General features: G+C 45.5%; 1 protein-coding gene across 2 annotated transcripts in view; it reads left to right on the top strand.

Annotated features, from left to right (window-relative positions):
- MAPKAP1 (MAPK associated protein 1) overlaps positions 1–18295 on the top strand; it is a 175241-nt gene that overhangs the window by 74672 nt on the left and 82274 nt on the right. Inside the window, exon 8 of one of the 2 annotated variants that reach the window (XM_073639780.1) lies at positions 16620–16670. The exons of the other annotated variant lie outside the window; for it this stretch is intronic. Coding sequence (XP_073495881.1) covers positions 16620–16670 — 51 coding nt within the window. The remainder of the gene's footprint in view (positions 1–16619; positions 16671–18295) is intronic. 2 annotated transcript variants of the gene reach the window in all.

The raw sequence follows: 18295 nt of genomic DNA, 5'->3' as shown, positions 1-18295 counted from the left end.
CCTTTTTAGGCACAAGTTAGTCCCTTTTTTAGGCACAAGTTAGTCCCTTTTTTAGGCACAAGGCAGTTCCTTTTTTTTAGACTTCCAAGATTACTTTTATTTAAGTGTATTTGTTTTGCTATATATGTGCCAGTTGCCTGTTTAATCTTTTGCACTTGTAGTTTAAAATAATTTTGCAATTTTTTTTTTCTCCCTGCAGTACTGCAGTATAAAGCTTGACTAAGGAACTCACCACAAGCCTATTAATAAATGGTCTGAAATAAATTAATAATGGCATTACCCTGATGTCAAAACTAACATATAGACCATTTCTCAATTCAATAGGTTTTATCAGTGGGGGTCTGGATCCTGGGATGGAAATTCTTTGGGTCCGTACACCACTCTGCTCAGAGTCCAAGGATCATCTCAGCACTTAGTTTTAGTGGGGGCCAAACCTCCTCCAATCAAAGTGACTGAACATTGTCTGCAACTTATCAAAAGTTACTTTAAAAATTTACTTATCCCCCCCAAAAAACACGGTCAATCACTAGACCTCCCCAAATACACGGTAGATTGAAGTTGGCCATGCAATGCAACGTCAGTCCAGCTCTGTGGGAGCGGAGCCTCTAATCTAAGGCATCCATAGACCCTATAGTGGAAAGAGTTAGGGGCTGCTTTTAGTAGTCATTTTATTGCTAGCCTTCTTGGGTTTCTAGTATTTTTAACATAATAGACTGTTTAGTCTGGAGCTCTTTTTCTTGCCATCAAAAATGCCAGGATGCTGCTGACAACCTGACGGACCTCATTATAAATGTCAGGATTTGTTGCAAAACTGATCCGGCATAGCTGTCATCATCTGTTCTACCCGGAAGCCATGACGCTGGTGTGAACAGAGCCTGATTGTATTACTTCCTCTTTCACATTGAAATTTGCCAAAAAATGTAATTTATTTATTTTTTTCTTTACCGCCTTTTTACATTGGATTATTCAATCTTCCTTTTGCACCAGGTTCTTCCTGATTTGTGCCCTAGTGATACTGTACAAACACTTGTTCCCATCATCGCAGTCTGCCCGGCATCCGTCAACGTGTGTTTTCCTTGGCACGTCGTTGCCGTGCACGGTCACGGTGCCAGACTGAATCATTTTTATTTTCGTAGAATAAAGGCCCAGTTAATATTATTAGTTGAGGTCCTAGGACATCTAGGAGTCGGCCTTCATGCGGCATACACAGCATTGATGGGGGCCATTGAATTAGGTGAAGTGGGGATTGGCCTGGCTTTCTATACCGGTGAAGAGTAATGGTGGATTTGGAAGGAGCAAAGGTGGCGGACTATGCAGATCTCGGTTCCACAGCTTGTAAGACTTCTAACTACACTAGCCCCTGTTCTTATGTCCTTAAAGGGCATATTGATATCGTAAAGGGGGTACTTTCTTTGGGTCTCCCTTATGTAGGAGCCAAAACCATCAGCCGCTCTATAGGGATAACTCCAGGTCGGGCGGACTTGAACTGTGCTTATATCACAAGGGTAGATCTTACTGAATGCCACTTAATAGTACATTTTTTTTGCAGGTATATGCCTGACTTAAAGGGCTTGTCCACTTTTGTAAACAATTTTTTTAAATAAATGCATGTATTTGGGGCTAGAGATCATTTTTGCAGTTGCGTTTCATTAGAAAATTTGCACCGTTTACAGGCTTTATTTTCATGCACGTTCCACTTTTATGTGGTCTGTGGTCATAAAACGGCTTAGAGCAGATCAGAATAAGGCCTCATTCAGACTTCCGTTTCTCGCGTGTTTTTCACCGATAGCACTCCTATCTATAATTTTGACTGGAGTCCTTCACATGTCCGTGACTTTCAAAGTGCAAGTGATCCGTACAAAATTGCGGAGACATGTCCAATTTTGATCCGACTGTCAGATGAAAATCAGCAATGCATGGCATCGAAGAGCAGTCCAATTTTCATGGACTGTCACATAGGAAAAGAATAGGAAATTTTTATTTTTTGTGTACGAGAAAAAATAATGACACTCCGACCAAACTCAGACCAAAAATCACTGATGAAACTCGGTCAGTTTTTCTCGTATGTGAAAAAAAAATGACGTATGAATGAGGCCTAAAACAGATAAGCGTTCCAAACTCCTCGTCAGACCAAGCCCACTGACAGATTCTCAGATAACTCACTCTGCAGCCGGCAATAGACTGTGTAATACAGCGGCTATAGGAGGGAAACGGTGGAAATTTGGGGATGAAACCCAATTGCAAAAATCAGGTGTGTCTAGGTTTTCCAGCACCCAGGGCAAGAATTAAACTTTAGTTCCCAAGCACATATATGATTTGCACACTTAGTCACGTGCCGACAAGCTGCTTTTCCTAATTGTTTCAAGGTTCACTGAAAAACTGAGAGAATCAGGAAGAAAAGCTCGTTGTCATGTGACCGGAAGTATGAAAATCGCATATGAGTGACGTGTCCATGTGATGACTGCTGGAACCTGCAAGCAGAGCTGAATCCTGACAGTGAGTATATTACACACTGTTAGGCTATGTGCCCACGATCCAGAAATGCTCCGGATTTTTTTGAGCATTTCTGCATCTCCCTGGCAGAAAAAACGCATGTGGATTGTACATGCGGATTGTACATGCGGATTGTACATGTGGATTGTAGATGCGTTTTTCCTGCCAGGGACATGCGGATGTGAAGCGTTCTTCACATGCATTTCCGCATGCGGGTTATCAAGCGCTTTTCCAAGCGATTTTAGCATCACATGGAAAGTGCTTGACAACTTGGTCACACTATATAAATCCATGCAACCGGCATGGATTTATATAGTGTGACCAAGTAATAGTAAAAGAATGGTAAAAGATAAACATTATACTCACCTTCCGATGGCCTGCCGACGTCAGCGGTCGTGTGACCTGTCACATGACTAAATGACGTCATGGAAGGTCCTTTTAGACCATCGCGAGCCGCCCAACACACCGGACGCATCAGATAAGGAGACCGGGAGCCATCAGAAGGTGATTATAATGTTTTTTTTTTTTTATTTTAAATTTTTTTTTTTCACAAGTACTATGGTACCCGGGTCTGGATGAGAGTCTCCTCTTCTAAAGACCCCGGTACCATTCGCACATTGATTCGCTTAATATCCGCATGTGCACATGTAGTCATGCAGATATTAAGCGATTCAATGCAAGTCAATGGCGGCCAAAATGCCATGGTTACGCAAAATAATTGTTAGTGCTGCAGATTTTTCCGCAATGATAATCCGCAGCGGAAATTTACGCAGAATGTGCACAGCACATGCGGATTATCATTGGGGGACATGGCAGATGTGGGCACACAGCCTTAGGACTGGCTACAGGGATTCATTTTATAATTAAAGGGCATGTGCAGGTATATTTAACCCCTCAATCTCCTTACTGCCTCCTCACACATCCCCCCGACTTCCCATAATGTTTCCGCACCCATCCCATCACCCTCGCTCCCTATACTGTGTCCGCATACATTATTCCCCTCGCTGCTGATACCGTGTCCACATACATTCCCACCCTCGCTCCCTGTAGTGTCCGCACCCATCCCCCCACTCGCCATACTGTTTCTGTACCCATCCCCTCACTCGCCACATATACTGTGTTCACATACATTCCCACTTCGCTGCTCATATTGTGTCCCACCCATCCTCTGCATTCTGTGTCAGAATACATTCCCCCCTCACTCCTCATACTGTGTCCGCACCCACCCCCCCCACACACCACACTGTGTCTGCACCCACCCCCCCACTCACCACACTGTGTCTGCACCCACCCCCCCACTCACCACACTGTGTCTGCACCCACCCCCTCATTCACCACACTGTGTCTGGACCCACCCCCCCACTCACCACAGTGTGTCTGCACCCCCCCCCCCACTCACCACACTGTGTCTGCACCCACCCCTCCACTCACCACACTGTGTCTGCATCCACCCACCCACTCACCACACTGTGTCTGCACCCACCCCCCCACTCACCACACTGTGTCTGCACCCACTCACCACACTGTGTCTGCACCCACCCCCCACTCACCACACTGTGTCTGGACCCACCCCACCCCACTCACCACACTGTGTCTGGACCCACCCCACCCCACTCACCACACTGTGTCTGGACCCACCCCACCCCACTCACCACACTGTGTCTGGACCCACCCCACCCCACTCACCACACTGTGTCTGGACCCACCCCCCCACTCACCACACTGTGTCTGGACCCCCCCCACACTCACCACACTGTGTCTGGATCCCCCCCCCACTCACCACACTGTGTCTGGACTCACCCCCCCCCACACTCACCACACTGTGTCTGGATCCACCCCCCCCACCCCCACTCACCACACTGTGTCTGCACCCACCCCCCCACTCACCACACTGTGTCTGCACCCACCCCCCCCACTCACCACAGTGTGTCTGCACCCACCCCTCCCCACTCACCACACTGTGTCTGCACCCACCCCTCCCCACTCACCACACTGTGTCTGGACCCCCCCCACACACTCACCACACTGTGTCTGGATCCCCCCCCCACTCACCACACTGTGTCTGCACCCACCCCTCCCCACTCACCACACTGTGTCTGCACCCACCCCTCCCCACTCACCACACTGTGTCTGCACCCACCCCTCCCCACTCACCACACTGTGTCTGGACCCACCCCACCCCACTCACCACACTGTGTCTGGACCCACCCCTCCCCACTCACCACACTGTGTCTGCACCCACCCCTCCCCACTCACCACACTGTGTCTGGACCCACCCCACCCCACTCACCACACTGTGTCTGGACCCACCCCCCCACTCGCGACGCTGTCTGCACCCCCCCCCACACACTCACCACACTGTGTCTGGACCCCCCCCACACACTCACCACACTGTGTCTGGATCCCCCCCCCCCACACACTCACCACACTGTGTCTGGACTCACCCCCCCACACTCACCACACTGTGTCTGGACTCACCCCCCCCACACTCACCACACTGTGTCTGGACCCACCCCCCCACACTCACCACACTGTGTCTGGACCCACCCCCCCCCCGACCCACACTCGCCACACTGTGTCTGGACCCACCCCCCCCCCCACCCACACTCACCACACTGTGTCTGCACCCACCCCCCCACTCACCACAGTGTGTCTGCACCCACCCCCCCACTCACCACAGTGTGTCTGCACCCACCCCCCCACTCACCACAGTGTGTCTGCACCCACCCCCCCACTCACCACAGTGTGTCTGCACCCAACCCCCACTCACCACAGTGTGTCTGCACCCACCCCCACTCACCACACTGTGTCTGGACCCACCCCCCACCCCCACTCACCACACTGTGTCTGCACCCACCCCCCCACACACCACACTGTGTCTGCACCCACTCACCACACTGTGTCTGCACCCACCACCCCCCACTCACCACACTGTCTGCACCCCCCCCCACTCACCACACTGTGTCTGCACCCCCCCACTCACCACACTGTGTCTGCACCCACCCCCCCACTCACAACACTGTGTCTGCACCCACCCCCTCACACACCACACTGTGTCTGCACCCACACACACCACACTGTCTGCACCCACCCCCCCACTCACCACACTGTGTCTGCACCCACCCCCCCACTCACCACACTGTGTCTGCACCCACCCCTCCCCACTCACCACACTGTCTGCACCCACCCCTCCCCACTCACCACACTGTGTCTGCACCCACCCCTCCCCACTCACCACACTGTGTCTGCACCCACCCCTCCCCACTCACCACACTGTGTCTGCACCCACCCCTCACCACACTGTGTCTGCACCCACCCCACCCCACTCACCACACTGTGTCTGCACCCACCCCCCCCCACTCACCACAGTGTGTCTGCACCCACCCCCCCCCACTCACCACAGTGTGTCTGGACCCACCCCCCCACTCACCACACTGTGTCTGGACCCCCCCCCACTCACCACACTGTGTCTGCACCCCCCCCCCACTCACCACACTGTGTCTGGACCCACCCCCCCACTCACCACACTGTGTCTGCACCCACCCCCTCACTCACCACACTGTGTCTGCACCCAACCTCCCCATACTATTTCCTTATGCATGCTCCCCTATTTCCCTCCTTGCTCTTCATACTGTGTCCTCAAATTTCTCACTTTCACCCCCTCCCCCTCTCCATATTGTGTTCGCACCCATCCCTTCTTCGTTCCCCAAACTGTACCTTAAATCTTAGTGTCGTGCCGCTTCCCTTCTTCCGTTACAATAAATCTTCGGTGTCTTCAGCTCCACTGGAGCACTTACCAACAATGTTATCCGCGCTTCTGCAGCGCCAGAAGTGGCGTCATCAGTGTGCTCACATTACCTGATCACGCTGCGGACGTCGGCCTGACTCTCGTCTGAAAGTTGCGAGCACAATTGATCACTGGGATCTGGCACATTGCACCTTTTTTGAGCCGGTTGTCAAACTGACTGGCTCAGAGAACAGCCAACTCCCAGTCCGGGGGACGGCAAAATGCAGCCACTGGAGAAACACCTTGGACTGCCGCATCAGGCAACCCGACTGCGCCCCCTACCTGCTGCGCCTGGAGAAGATACCCCATCTGCCCTCCCCTAGGTACGCCTCTGAAAAAAAAAGATTTTTGACCCTAAATACATGCTTTTAAGTATAAAAAAAACTTTAATTTCTTCCAAATTCAACTCTGAGTGAGACCCAGTGTGATCTCTTCCTCTCTCTGATCTATTTGTCTTTATGACCGTTCCTTGTAATCCTTAATTTCTCTCTTTCTCTCTCTGATCTATTTGTCTTTACGGCCTTTCCTTGTAATCCTTAATTTCTCCTTTGGAGGCGCTGCAGGAAAGTGTAACACTTGCTGATCTGTTTCCCAGCAGATTTCGCCCAATAACAAGGAACCTAGAAACCGTACAAGATGAGATCAGCTCTTTATTAGAAGACTCTAACAAAAAGGGATCTGTAGACTCTGACAGCCTCGTTTACCAGCTTTGTTGAGCTCCTATATGACAAATATAGTTTTCTTTATGTCAGATTACTGTCCGGACCTTCCTGAAAAGACACTTCTTAGAATACAAATCGTCAGATCAACATCCCTTCTGCCATTGATCCTGAAAAAGAGTCCTGCAAGATTTCAGCTTTGAGGCTTGCAAAATACTTAATGCTGCTCCTTTTTGCAATACATGCTGTAAATTGGGATCGATGTATAAATAATGCAAGGTTCTCCAAGAGTTTTTCTTGTAGAGTATGGTCAAATTTTCGTCTTGCACCCTCTGCAAAATATTCCAAGTTTCCCCCTCCCCCTGGTACTGAAAACAATATGTCCCATGCATTATGCGGAGCGCATCCTATGGATCCGCGGGGCCGCAAGATTCTGTGAACTTGTTGGCCCAGGAATACTTAATCCTTTTAAGTACAAACTGCTCTCCGAGTTTAATTGTTAAACATCGTCCCTTTGCCAACATTTCTCCAGGGTGAGCAGAATTTTCCACAGGTCACGGCGAGTTATTAAGACGCAGCCGTCGAACGCTTAATACCTTTTCAGCGTAAATGAAAACATCTGTTTAGGAGCCGTGTCACAGCTGTCAGACTTTGCATCTTAAATTGTCTAAAAGTGACACAAAATAGCCAAAAAATTGTCTGCACCGTTGAGTAAGCGTATTATCTCAGCGAGGCAGGAAATGGGAGAGTCGGCGATACCAGAGATCAGATGGCCGGCGTCTGGACCACAAATGCTTCTGGATTAATAAAATTTCACTTTAACTCTTTCGCAGCTTCAGTTCGGCAGTAATATTTCATGTATAGAATAAAAAAAAAAAAAAGCAGTGACGCTGGGGGATGTAATTTCTTTTTTAAAAAATGGCGATGGTCAAGGGAATTCATGGGAGAACCACATGTCTGTGACTACTGGTTCAATGTTGACCCTTTTTGCCTTATGGGTATTTAATTTTTCTGCACTCATGGACTTACGGCACACGTTCCCACATACATGTTAGTGAAAAGTCAGCCGAACCTGCTTATTTCGAAAGAACTGGTTGACCATCTACTGTGTATGGAGGCCTCTTGACTCTACCTCTTAGTGGAAGTTCAATCCCCATTCCTTAAGTTCTCCTCGGAGATGAGCTGCCGCTAGAAATTTCTCCTCTTTCTTAAAGCTGAAAATACATAAATGCTCAGCCAAGCGTGCACGTGTATTTGGGGAATTGGAAGAGCGAGTTGACCATGAGTTGTCCAAAGCCGGCCATACACATTAGATGGCTGCTGGATAAACTATCTCAGCCGTCTCCCCCATACGCATGAGCGCTTGCTATGCCGATTCTATGAGAAAATTGCTGACATTGACTATGTCTGGGAGAGCAAAGCGATCGGCAGTCCAAAATTGCAACATGCCTGGTCGACATCATCTCTCCCCTGATGATCATTTGTCCTCTCCCACCATGCACATTACACTGTTGGTCGAATACGTCTGTCGCCGGGTTTGGACGACATGACCGATTTCAGTGTGACTGGCGGAAGGTTTATGGCCCCAATGCACACTGGATAATAGTTGGCCGAATCCTCCGATATCAGCAGGTCCAGTCATCCATCCTGCCCCAATTTGTCCCCTGACCGATGATGTCTGGTAAGGATTCGGCCGTTGGAATTTCAACCCCTGATCCTTTTGTTTTCAAGGGAGATAAGCTGCTGCCAAAAGTGCCTGACAGCGGCTTTTTCTACTCTGCCCGTTAAAAGCTCATGAACACTTAGTCAGGAATTTGTATGTATGGGGGAGCAGAGAAAAATCATGGACTGTCGAATGAATGGTCACCTGACAGCTGTCATGTATTACCAGCTTAAGGTCTAAGGGGTAACATTTCTCCTTGTGGAGAATGACATGCCAATGTGAGGAGATTTATAGGCCATGCAATACTCCTCTGGGAAGCATTAGTGCAATGAAACCTTAGCAGATCTCAGTGAGATTAGTGTACATATTTTACAGACTGGAGGTGGCCAATCACATTAGATCACAGTAGCTTTGTGGTTTGAACACCCACTAACCCCTTCATGACCACCGGCGGTAAATAAACATTGGCGCGTGCTGGACATTGTGCAGCGCCAATGTTTCTCTGGGGTCGGCGGTCTTGCTGCACTTGAGTCCCCCAGAGTCCTGCAAGCAATGGGATTCCGGTGCAGAGTGATGGCTTTGACCAGCGACATCATTGGGACCTGATTGACCCGATGATGTTAAGCTGTGTTATCTTCTACATTCCGTGATCAGTAATAGTCGCAGCATTTAGAAGTTTGTGAGAGGGAGTGGGCTCCTTCTCTCACCCTTCAGGCACCCCCATGACATGATATCGGGGGAGCCGAGGGCTGCCATGGCAACCGGAGGTCAAATGATGATCTCCGGGTCTGCCATCTACGATGGCCTTTTAGACCCAGCCAGCAGCAGGGTCTAACAGGCGTTCTGACATTGTAAAACTGACAGTTCTCATGTATTGCAGTACATGTGCATGTGTATTGTAATGTATGAGACCATTGATCAGAGAAATAAAAGTTGAAGTCCCATAGAGGGACTAAGTAAAAAAAGAAAAAAAAAGTTAATTTTTTTTAAAACTATTTAAAAAAAAATCACAAAATAAAGAAAGTGAAATAATATTAAAACGATAAATAAATTTATTTAAAAACAAAAGAAGTATACATATTTGGTATCGCCGCGTTTGGCACGACCCGACCTATAAAACTGTCACAGTTAACCCCTTCAGTGAACACCGTAAAAAATAATTAGATAAAAGTGGCAAAAAACTGCTTTTTCATCATGCTGCCAAACAAAAAGTAGAATAAAACGCACTCAAAAAGACAAATGTAAATAAGAATGGTATCACTAAAAATGTCATCTTGTGCCTCAAAAAAACAAGCCACCATACAGCTCCATAAAGAGAAAAATAAACGTTATAGCCCTCAGAATATAGCGATGCAAAAGCAATTCTTTTTTTTCTATAAAATAGTTTTTCTTGTGTAAAAGTGGCAAAACTTTAAAAAAATATATATCGCTCTAATCGTACTGACCCGAAGAATAAAGCTGCCTTATCAATTTTACCGTACGGTGAACGACGTTTAAAAAAAAAATAATAATCCTGTTTTTTGTTAATTCTGCCTCCCAAAAATCACAATAGAAAGCTATCAAAAAATATTATTTTCTCGAAAATGGTACCAATAAAAGCTCGTCCCACAAAATTCAAGCCGTCACATGACTGTCAGCGGAAATATGGAAAATAGCTCTCGAAATATGGCTCTGCAAAAACAGTGATATAAATCTGATATCGCTGTAATCGCACCGACCCGAAGAATAAAGTAGTCTAATCACTTATACCGCACGAGGAAAGGCGTAAAAGATAAATACGAGGGTCAGTCAATAAGTAATGCCTCCTATTTTTTTTCTCCTTTTAATTGGCAAGAAATTCAAATGCAATTACATAGGTTGAAAACCACAACATTAACGATTAATTTGTCACTTTTCAATATAATCTCCATCCATTCCCACAGTCTTGGTCCACCGTTTAACAAGGGCATGTATTCCAGCATGGTAAAAAGCATTCTTGGGACCCACCGTGCACAAACTTTTCTGTATCTCAGTTGTCCAATAATTTTCATCACACTGCCTTTACTGAGGCAGATAATGCCACACAATTCATCTGCAGTCACCCGGCGGTCACCACGAATGATGTCATCGACTCGCTGAATGTTGCTTGGAGTCACTGCGGTTACTGGCCTGCCACTCCGCATTTTGTCAGCCAACGGTGATGGCCCTTCAGCTGTGTTACAGCGACGAACCCATCGTCTAACAGTACTGACATCCACTGTGGCATCACCGGACACATTTTTCAGTCTCTCATGAATTCGAATGGGCGTTTCACCTTCTGCATGCAAGAATTCAATCACAGAACGTTGTCTAATACGAACATCGATGTCAGCCATTTTGCAAACGGATACAGTCCTGCCACCTGTTGGTGCAGGAAGTTGCAATTGCTGTGGATTGGAGAAGAAGGTTTGAGGAATTGTGCCAAATTCGAATATTTAGCATAACTACCTTATTTAAGGAGAAAAAAAATAGAAGGCATTACTTATTGACTGACCCTCGTAAAAGCAATTCTTCACCTGCTGTTGATTTGTTCATTCTTCCTCCCAAAGATCGCAGTAAGGCTCGGCTCACATTTATCCTGCGCTGAGCTCTTTACACCGGGGTGTCTGTGTAAATCTCTGAAATACATGACCCAGATGGATATTCCCCGGTTGAAGTTTCCTTATAATGAGGCAGATGGAAGCACTGTGGACGCCGTCTGGCCTGTGATCCAGCGGTGTCCATCTTTTTAGGCACAATATATGGTCACTACAACGTACTGGGCGCTACAATAGCAGATTTTCTATTTTCACTTAGCAACATCCACTGCTGCTTGTTTCTGGAAAACACCCATGGAGTCAAAATCATCACTACACCAGTAGCTAAATTCCCTGAGAGGTGTAATTTCCAAAATGGGGTCACTTGAGGGGGGAGTCTGCTTTTCCAGCAGATAGGGGCTCGCAAACTATTCTAGAAAAATCTGCGATCCAGGAGGCAAATAGTTCTCCATCCCTCCTGAGCCTCGCCGTGTGGCTAAGCAGTACTGTACAGCCACATATTCCCATGTTCAGCTGAAATTGTGGGACAAGTTTTGGCACCATTTTTACCCATTTCCCCTTGTGAAAATGTAAAATCTGGGGCTGAAACTTTTTTTTTTTGGTGGTAAAAATGTAAGTTATTTTTTCTTCACCGCCGGATGGTATAAAATTCTGTGACACACCTGTGTTGTCAATGTGATCACTTCACCCCTAGATGAATTCATTGAGAGATGTCGTTTGTAAAATAGGGTCACTTATGGGGGGGTTCTGCTGTTATATCACCTCAGGGGCTCTGCCAATGTGACAAGGCATCGGCAAGCCATAACAGCAAAATCTGCACTCCAATATTTTCCAATATATCCTTCCTTTCTTGGCTTTGCACTGTGCCTCAAAAGTAGTTTTCGACCACATATGGGGTATCCGTGTACTCAGGAGAAGTTGCGTAACAAATTGCACCTTTTCGTTTTCTCCTATTATCCCTTTTGAAAATTACAAACTTTGTGCCAGAGCAACATTTTAGTGGAAATAATGGTAATATTTCATTTATTCAGCCCAATGTTATACAATTCTATGAAATGCCCAAAAGTTAAAAATACTCACTACTCCCCTAGATGAATTCCTCGAGAGGTGTAGTTTCCAAAATGGGGTCACTTGTGGGGGGTTTTGCTATCTTGGCATGTCAAGGGCTCTTCAAATGTGACATGACATCCACAACCTGTTCCAGCCAAAATGGTGTCCCTTCCGAGCCCTGCTGTGCACCCAAACAGTAGTTTTACACCACATATGTGGTATTGGTGTACTGAGGAGAAATTGCACAACAAATTGTATCATCCATTTTCTCCTGTTACCCTTGTGAAAATAAAACATTTTGGGTTAAAGCAACATTTTTGTAGGAAAAATATGATTTTTTTTTTTATCTTCACTTCTTAACGTTACAAAATTCTGTTAAGCACCCACCTGGGAGTTTATCTACATAAGTTCCTTGAGGAGTGTAGTTTTCAAAATGGGGTCACTTGTGGGGGGGGGTTCCACTGTTTAGGCACATTAGGGGCTCTGCAAATGCAACATGGAGTTCGCCATCCCAGCAAATTTTGCGCTACAAAAGTAAAACGGCGCTCCTTCCCTTCTGAGCCCTGCCATGTGCCCAAACTGTAGTTTTCCACCACAAATGGTGTATTGGTTTACTCAGGAGAAATTGCACAAAAAAAATCTACGGTGCATTTTTCCTGTTACCTTGTGAAAATGCAAAATTTGGGGTGAAGTAACATTTTTGTGGGAAAAGTTCAATGTTAATTTTTTCCTTCCCCATTGCTTTAATTCTTGTGAAACACCTGAAGGGTTAATACATTTCCTGAATGTGGTTTTGAAAACCTTGAAAGATACAGTTGATAGAATGGTGTTCCCTTTTGGGTATTTTCTGTCATAAAGGCCCCTCAAAGTCACTTCAAATGTGATGTGGTCCCAAAATAATTGGTTTTGTAAATTTTGTTGGAAAAATGAGAAATCGCTGGTCAACTTTTAACCCTTCTAACTTCCTAACAAAACATATTTATATTTCAAAAGTGGTGCAGATGTAAAGTAGACTTGTAGGAAATATTTATTAACTATTTTGTGTGATTTAGAACGACCTGGTTTAAGGGCATAAAAATTAAAAGTTTGAAAATTACAAAATTTTTGCCAAAATTCAGATATTTTCACAAACGCAAAAAATATGGACCTAAATTTGCCACTAACAAAGTACAATATGTCATGAAAAAAACTATCTCAGAATCACTGGGATACGTTGAAGCGTTCCAGAATTATTACCATAAAGTGACAGTGGTCAGAATTGAAAAAATTAGCCTGGTCGGGAAGGTGAAAACAGGCTCGGGGTTGAAGGGGATAAAGAACTATTGTTTGGTGATTGATTTTATGCTGGCACAGCCATACACATTTTGGTCCATATTGGCCCTTAGTTTTTTCACCAGGCCATTCATGTCCAATGACACCGAGTGAAGAAGGAACGATTGTTTGTAGAGGAAACATCCCCTCTGTTTCAGGATTCTGGATATTTCAATCACTTGGAGATCAGTGCTGCCAGAGGTTTTTGACCACAGCTTCTTGTGCTACTGAAATATCTGCTAATAGGGGATTCCAGAGAAAGATGACTTTTTTCATCCATTTATATGGGAGAAAACGTGAAAAACCATTCACGGTCACTAAAAGATATACAGAGCTTCTCCACCTCGGTGCTCCACTGCCGCATTAATCATTTGATCATGCTGATGTTTGACTTTCCCCGATTTGATTTCAGAGTCCCTGATCTTCGGAGCTAGTGAGTCGATCTTTGGGAATCTGCAAGGCAATTATTGTGCTAAATTAGTGGCAAACTAATAATGTGACCGGTCCTGAAGAACTTTCGCCACTTTGCAGAGTGCTTCCTACAAGTTTGATTTTGGGATTGACCATTGTTCCAACTTCCAATATAATAAATAGGGTATTCACATAATGCTGCATGAATCGGTCACCAGCCAGTATGTGTACAGTACAGACTAAGAGGGCTATTAAAGGGAATCTGTCACCCCCTTGGACGTATCTAAGCTATTAATATGGGCATACAGGTTGTAGAATACTTAAAATAGTCATACCTGTATGCCTCATATCTCTGGTCTTGTTCTTCAGAAATCCTTTTTTTAATATTGCGTTCTTCCAGGCTCTGGGGCATGCGGTGCCTGGAAGGAAACTCGGCCTTCAGTTTTCATTTGCGTGGCAGTCGCCTCCTATCAGCGTCACAGTGCCCCGTGTCGTCTAGTGGTTGTCCCACACATGCGCCCTGCAATTGTGATAGTCTACTTTACTTTTCCGCCCTTCTATGGTCTTCTTGTTTCTTCTGCGCAGGCGGTGGCATCGGTGAGGTGAGGCAATAGACCAGTCTAAAGAAATGCTTTTTCAGGCTACGCTTAAAACTGGGTATTGGGAGTTATTAGAATTGTCCTGGGTAGTGCATTCAAAAGAATTGGCGCAGCATGCAAGAAGTCTTGGTAACGGGAGTGGAAGGTTCGGATTATTGAAGATGTTATTCTTAGGTCATTAGCAGAATGGAGGTCACGGGCAGGGTGGTAGAGATAATGGAGGAGATGTAGGGTGGTGCTGAACCGTGGAGAGCTTTGTGGGTGAGAGTGATAAGGTTATATTGAACTCTGTAGCAGATGGGCAACCAGTTCAATGACTGGCACAGGGGAGAGGCATCGGTGTAGCTGCTGGAAAGGAATATGATCCTGGCTGTTACATTCAGGGCGGATTGGAGAGGGGAGAGTTTAGTAAGAGGAAGACCAATTAGTAGAGAGTTGCAGACGAGAATGAATAAGAGCAGCAGTAAGAGAGTTTTTGCAGAGTCGAAGGTAAGAAAAGGTCGAATTGTAGAGATGTTTTTGAGGTGCAGGTGACATGAGCGAGTGATTGGATGTGGGGAGTGAAGGAAAGATCTGAGTCAAATATGACCCCAAGACAGCGGGCATGATACTGGGGAATAATGGTGGAGCCACACATGGAAATGGCAATATCGGGCATAGGTAGGGTAGTGGAGGGAGGAAACACAAAGAGGTCAGTTTCTGACAGATTTAGTGTTAGATAGAGGGAGGACATGATATTAGAGACCACAGACAGACAATCCCTGGTATTTTGGAGTAATGCAGGGGTGATGTCAGGAGGCGATGTATATAATTGGGTGTCATCAGCATAGAGATGGGACTGAAAACCGAATCTACTGATGGTTTGTCCGATATGGGCAGTGTATAAGGAGAAGAGGAGGAGACCTAGGACAGCACTCTGAGGAACCCCGACAAAAGGAGAAGAGGAGCCAGCAAAGGATACAGAGAAAAGGATCTGTCAGAGAGGTAGGAGGAGAACCAAGAGAGAGCGGTATCTTTGAGGCCGATAGCGCAGAGCATAGTGAGGAGGAGCTGGTGATCCACAGTGTCAAATGCTGCAGAGATCCAGGAGATCAGCAGGGAGCAGTGACCATTAGATTTAGCTGTTAGTAGAGCAATCAGGAGAATGTTATAAGGTTGGCCGTTCTTTTAAACACCAAATTTGTCATGATAATAGTGAAGAATTTAAGGCTTTAAGCCCACTGAGTTATTATCACGCAGATGTAACACCACTAGCCCCCCACTGTCACTGCTGGAGACATGCCTGTCGGTCTCTGTTACTGACTCTGACATCTGTACAGTGTAATCCTCCCTATGTGAACTGATCTGGTATCCCCTTTATATAATCTCATCATCCTAAAATGACTGCATGTAATCTCTCAATTGTGGAACTTCATGACACTTCGCAAAAAGACTGATCGTCCGGTTCTAGGTGGAAGCTCCTGTATCCGACCCCTATAATGCATGGCTCTCCCTCTAGATCACCAGTCGTCACTCCTGAGTTCACTCGCCATTTACATATCCCATGAAGACCACATCTACTTATTGTCCTGATTCTTATTTAAAGGGGTTGTCTGGCGAAAACTAGCTGATTGGTGATGGTCCGACTGTGGGGACCCGCCCTAATCGGCAGCCGCAGAACGGAGCACTTTTGTCCCCGTTAAGATTGGAGCATCAGCACACATGCTCGACCACTGTGCCATTCGTTCCCTATGGGGCTGTTGGCCTTTTCCAGCAACCCCATATAGATTGGCAGTCGGGCATTGTACCTGTCACTCCATTTTGTAATGGGTATAAAAAATTCCCTGTTCTGCTAATCCATGCGGGTCCCAGTGCTTGGACCCCCACCAATCAGCAACTTGACCCCTATCCAGTGGATAGGTGATAACTTGTTTTCACTGGACAACAACTTTAACATTTAAAGCATAATTTTCCACACTCCGATCCGGCTTGTCCTGCTGCATGTCAAACATAAAAAATACTTAAAATGAATGTGTATTCAGAAAATTACCTGTTGTTTAAATCAGGGGTTTTTGTGTTACATTTTTAGACTTATACTTCCTGTCTTTTCAGGAAGAGTTTTCAGCAGGCTCCTTATCAGCAGAGGCGGGATTACAATGACAGGTAATACCTCCATACACAGCTGATGGCGCAATACAGCAATCACTAACAGGTGATAGGACGGCTCCCTCTTCCTTCACAATAACCTTTGCACACGCTCATTAGATGCCTCAGTACAAAGCATAAGGTCAGCGTTTATTCATTGTGGCTAATGTACATGTGCATTTCCTGAAACAAGAAGTTAGAGACTAAAAAAGCCCCAGTGTCTGGTGTGAAATTTTCAGGATTTCTGTTTTTTATTTTTAGTAGTGATTGTGGGGGAAAAAACACTGACTTTTTTTTTTTTTAATTCATCGGACCCTTTTTTTTTTACACTATACACAAAACTTAAAAAAAAATTGAAGGGGACATCAAAGCTTGACAATAGTTTTTCACATACTAGTGCCGGATCCTCTGGCGGTGACTTAACTCCCAGAGAACAGAAGTGATTGGGCATAATAATAATTCAACAGGTCCAATCACATAATGTCCAAGAGAGTCGGAAGGGCCCATACACATAATCAGCCAGTCCCAACGAAATCATGGAAGGACTCTATGTGCGGACCATAGTATCCCATATATGTGACTCCCAGAAACGGGTAAAGCTAAAGTAACTCCAGTGGGAGGTCCTCATCAAACAGCCCCCCATATCTCAGCTTCCACGTAGAGCGTGGATTGTTAATTTGGTGATTTAGGGATATTGAACTGCACTATACACACTCCTATGTTTTTCAGGTGAAATTAGGTTAAAGACACTTACAAGAGGTACCTAAAAAAAAAATATAAACGTGGGAAAGATTTCTCAAAATACCAAGAAAAGGAGAACAGTCTGGGGCAACCAATCAGATTCCAGATCCCGTATTTTGGAAGCCCTTTTAGAATCGTTTGCTTCTCCTACACTTTTCTTTGGCACCAGTTTCTACTTCCCAAATTTCCCAGAGGCCAGACCCTAGTATCTAAAGGTTATTACATCTCCTGGGGATGAAAAAGAAAAAAAAAAGTGGAGCATCATATATGGCCTGATTCATTATTGCATTTTCGCTAGAGATGAGTGAACCCGAACTTAAAAGTTTGGCATTTGTACCGGACAGTTAGTGTATGGTGCTAAACACCGGACTTTCCCTGGAAGTTCGCTGCAATGTTCGGAGTTCCGGGGGAAGTCGAGAGAGAGAGAGAGAGAGAGAGATAAAGTTCGGGTTGAGTACCAGAACCTGAACTTCCACGGGGTCCGCTCATCCCTAATTTTCGCCTGTTTTTTGTCCATTCTTTTGCGCCTAATTGTTTTAATTTACGCCTTTTTTTATAAGCCTATTTTATATGTTCTCTTGTTTATTTTTATATTCGCCGGAGGTCGTTTGGGTTTTCTTGGGCTGAATCATCAAAATGCAATTTTTTTTGAAAAAAAAGTTGCAAAATTTGGCCCCGACCCTGAATGATTTTATTTATGTCATCTATTCTGGTGTAATTTTTGCACTATTTATGCAACTTTTTTTTAGCTAAAACAGGTGAAAAACCAAAGAAAAAAGTTTGTAAGCACAAAATTCAATGAATTTATTGAATTTGGTGCAAATAAACTTTCAATGGATGCCACAAAACATAAAAAAAATGCAAATGATAGCCTCCCGCTGTCTACAGCAGGCCAATCCTTA

The sequence above is a fragment of the Phyllobates terribilis genome, unplaced genomic scaffold (assembly GCF_046119375.1).
Source record: "Phyllobates terribilis strain yellow unplaced genomic scaffold, ASM4611937v1 Scaffold_7__3_contigs__length_470593459, whole genome shotgun sequence".
NCBI classification, from domain to species: domain Eukaryota; kingdom Metazoa; phylum Chordata; class Amphibia; order Anura; family Dendrobatidae; genus Phyllobates; species Phyllobates terribilis.
Note: the sequence above shows the minus strand (reverse complement) of the source record. Positions and strands in the feature narration are given on the sequence as shown.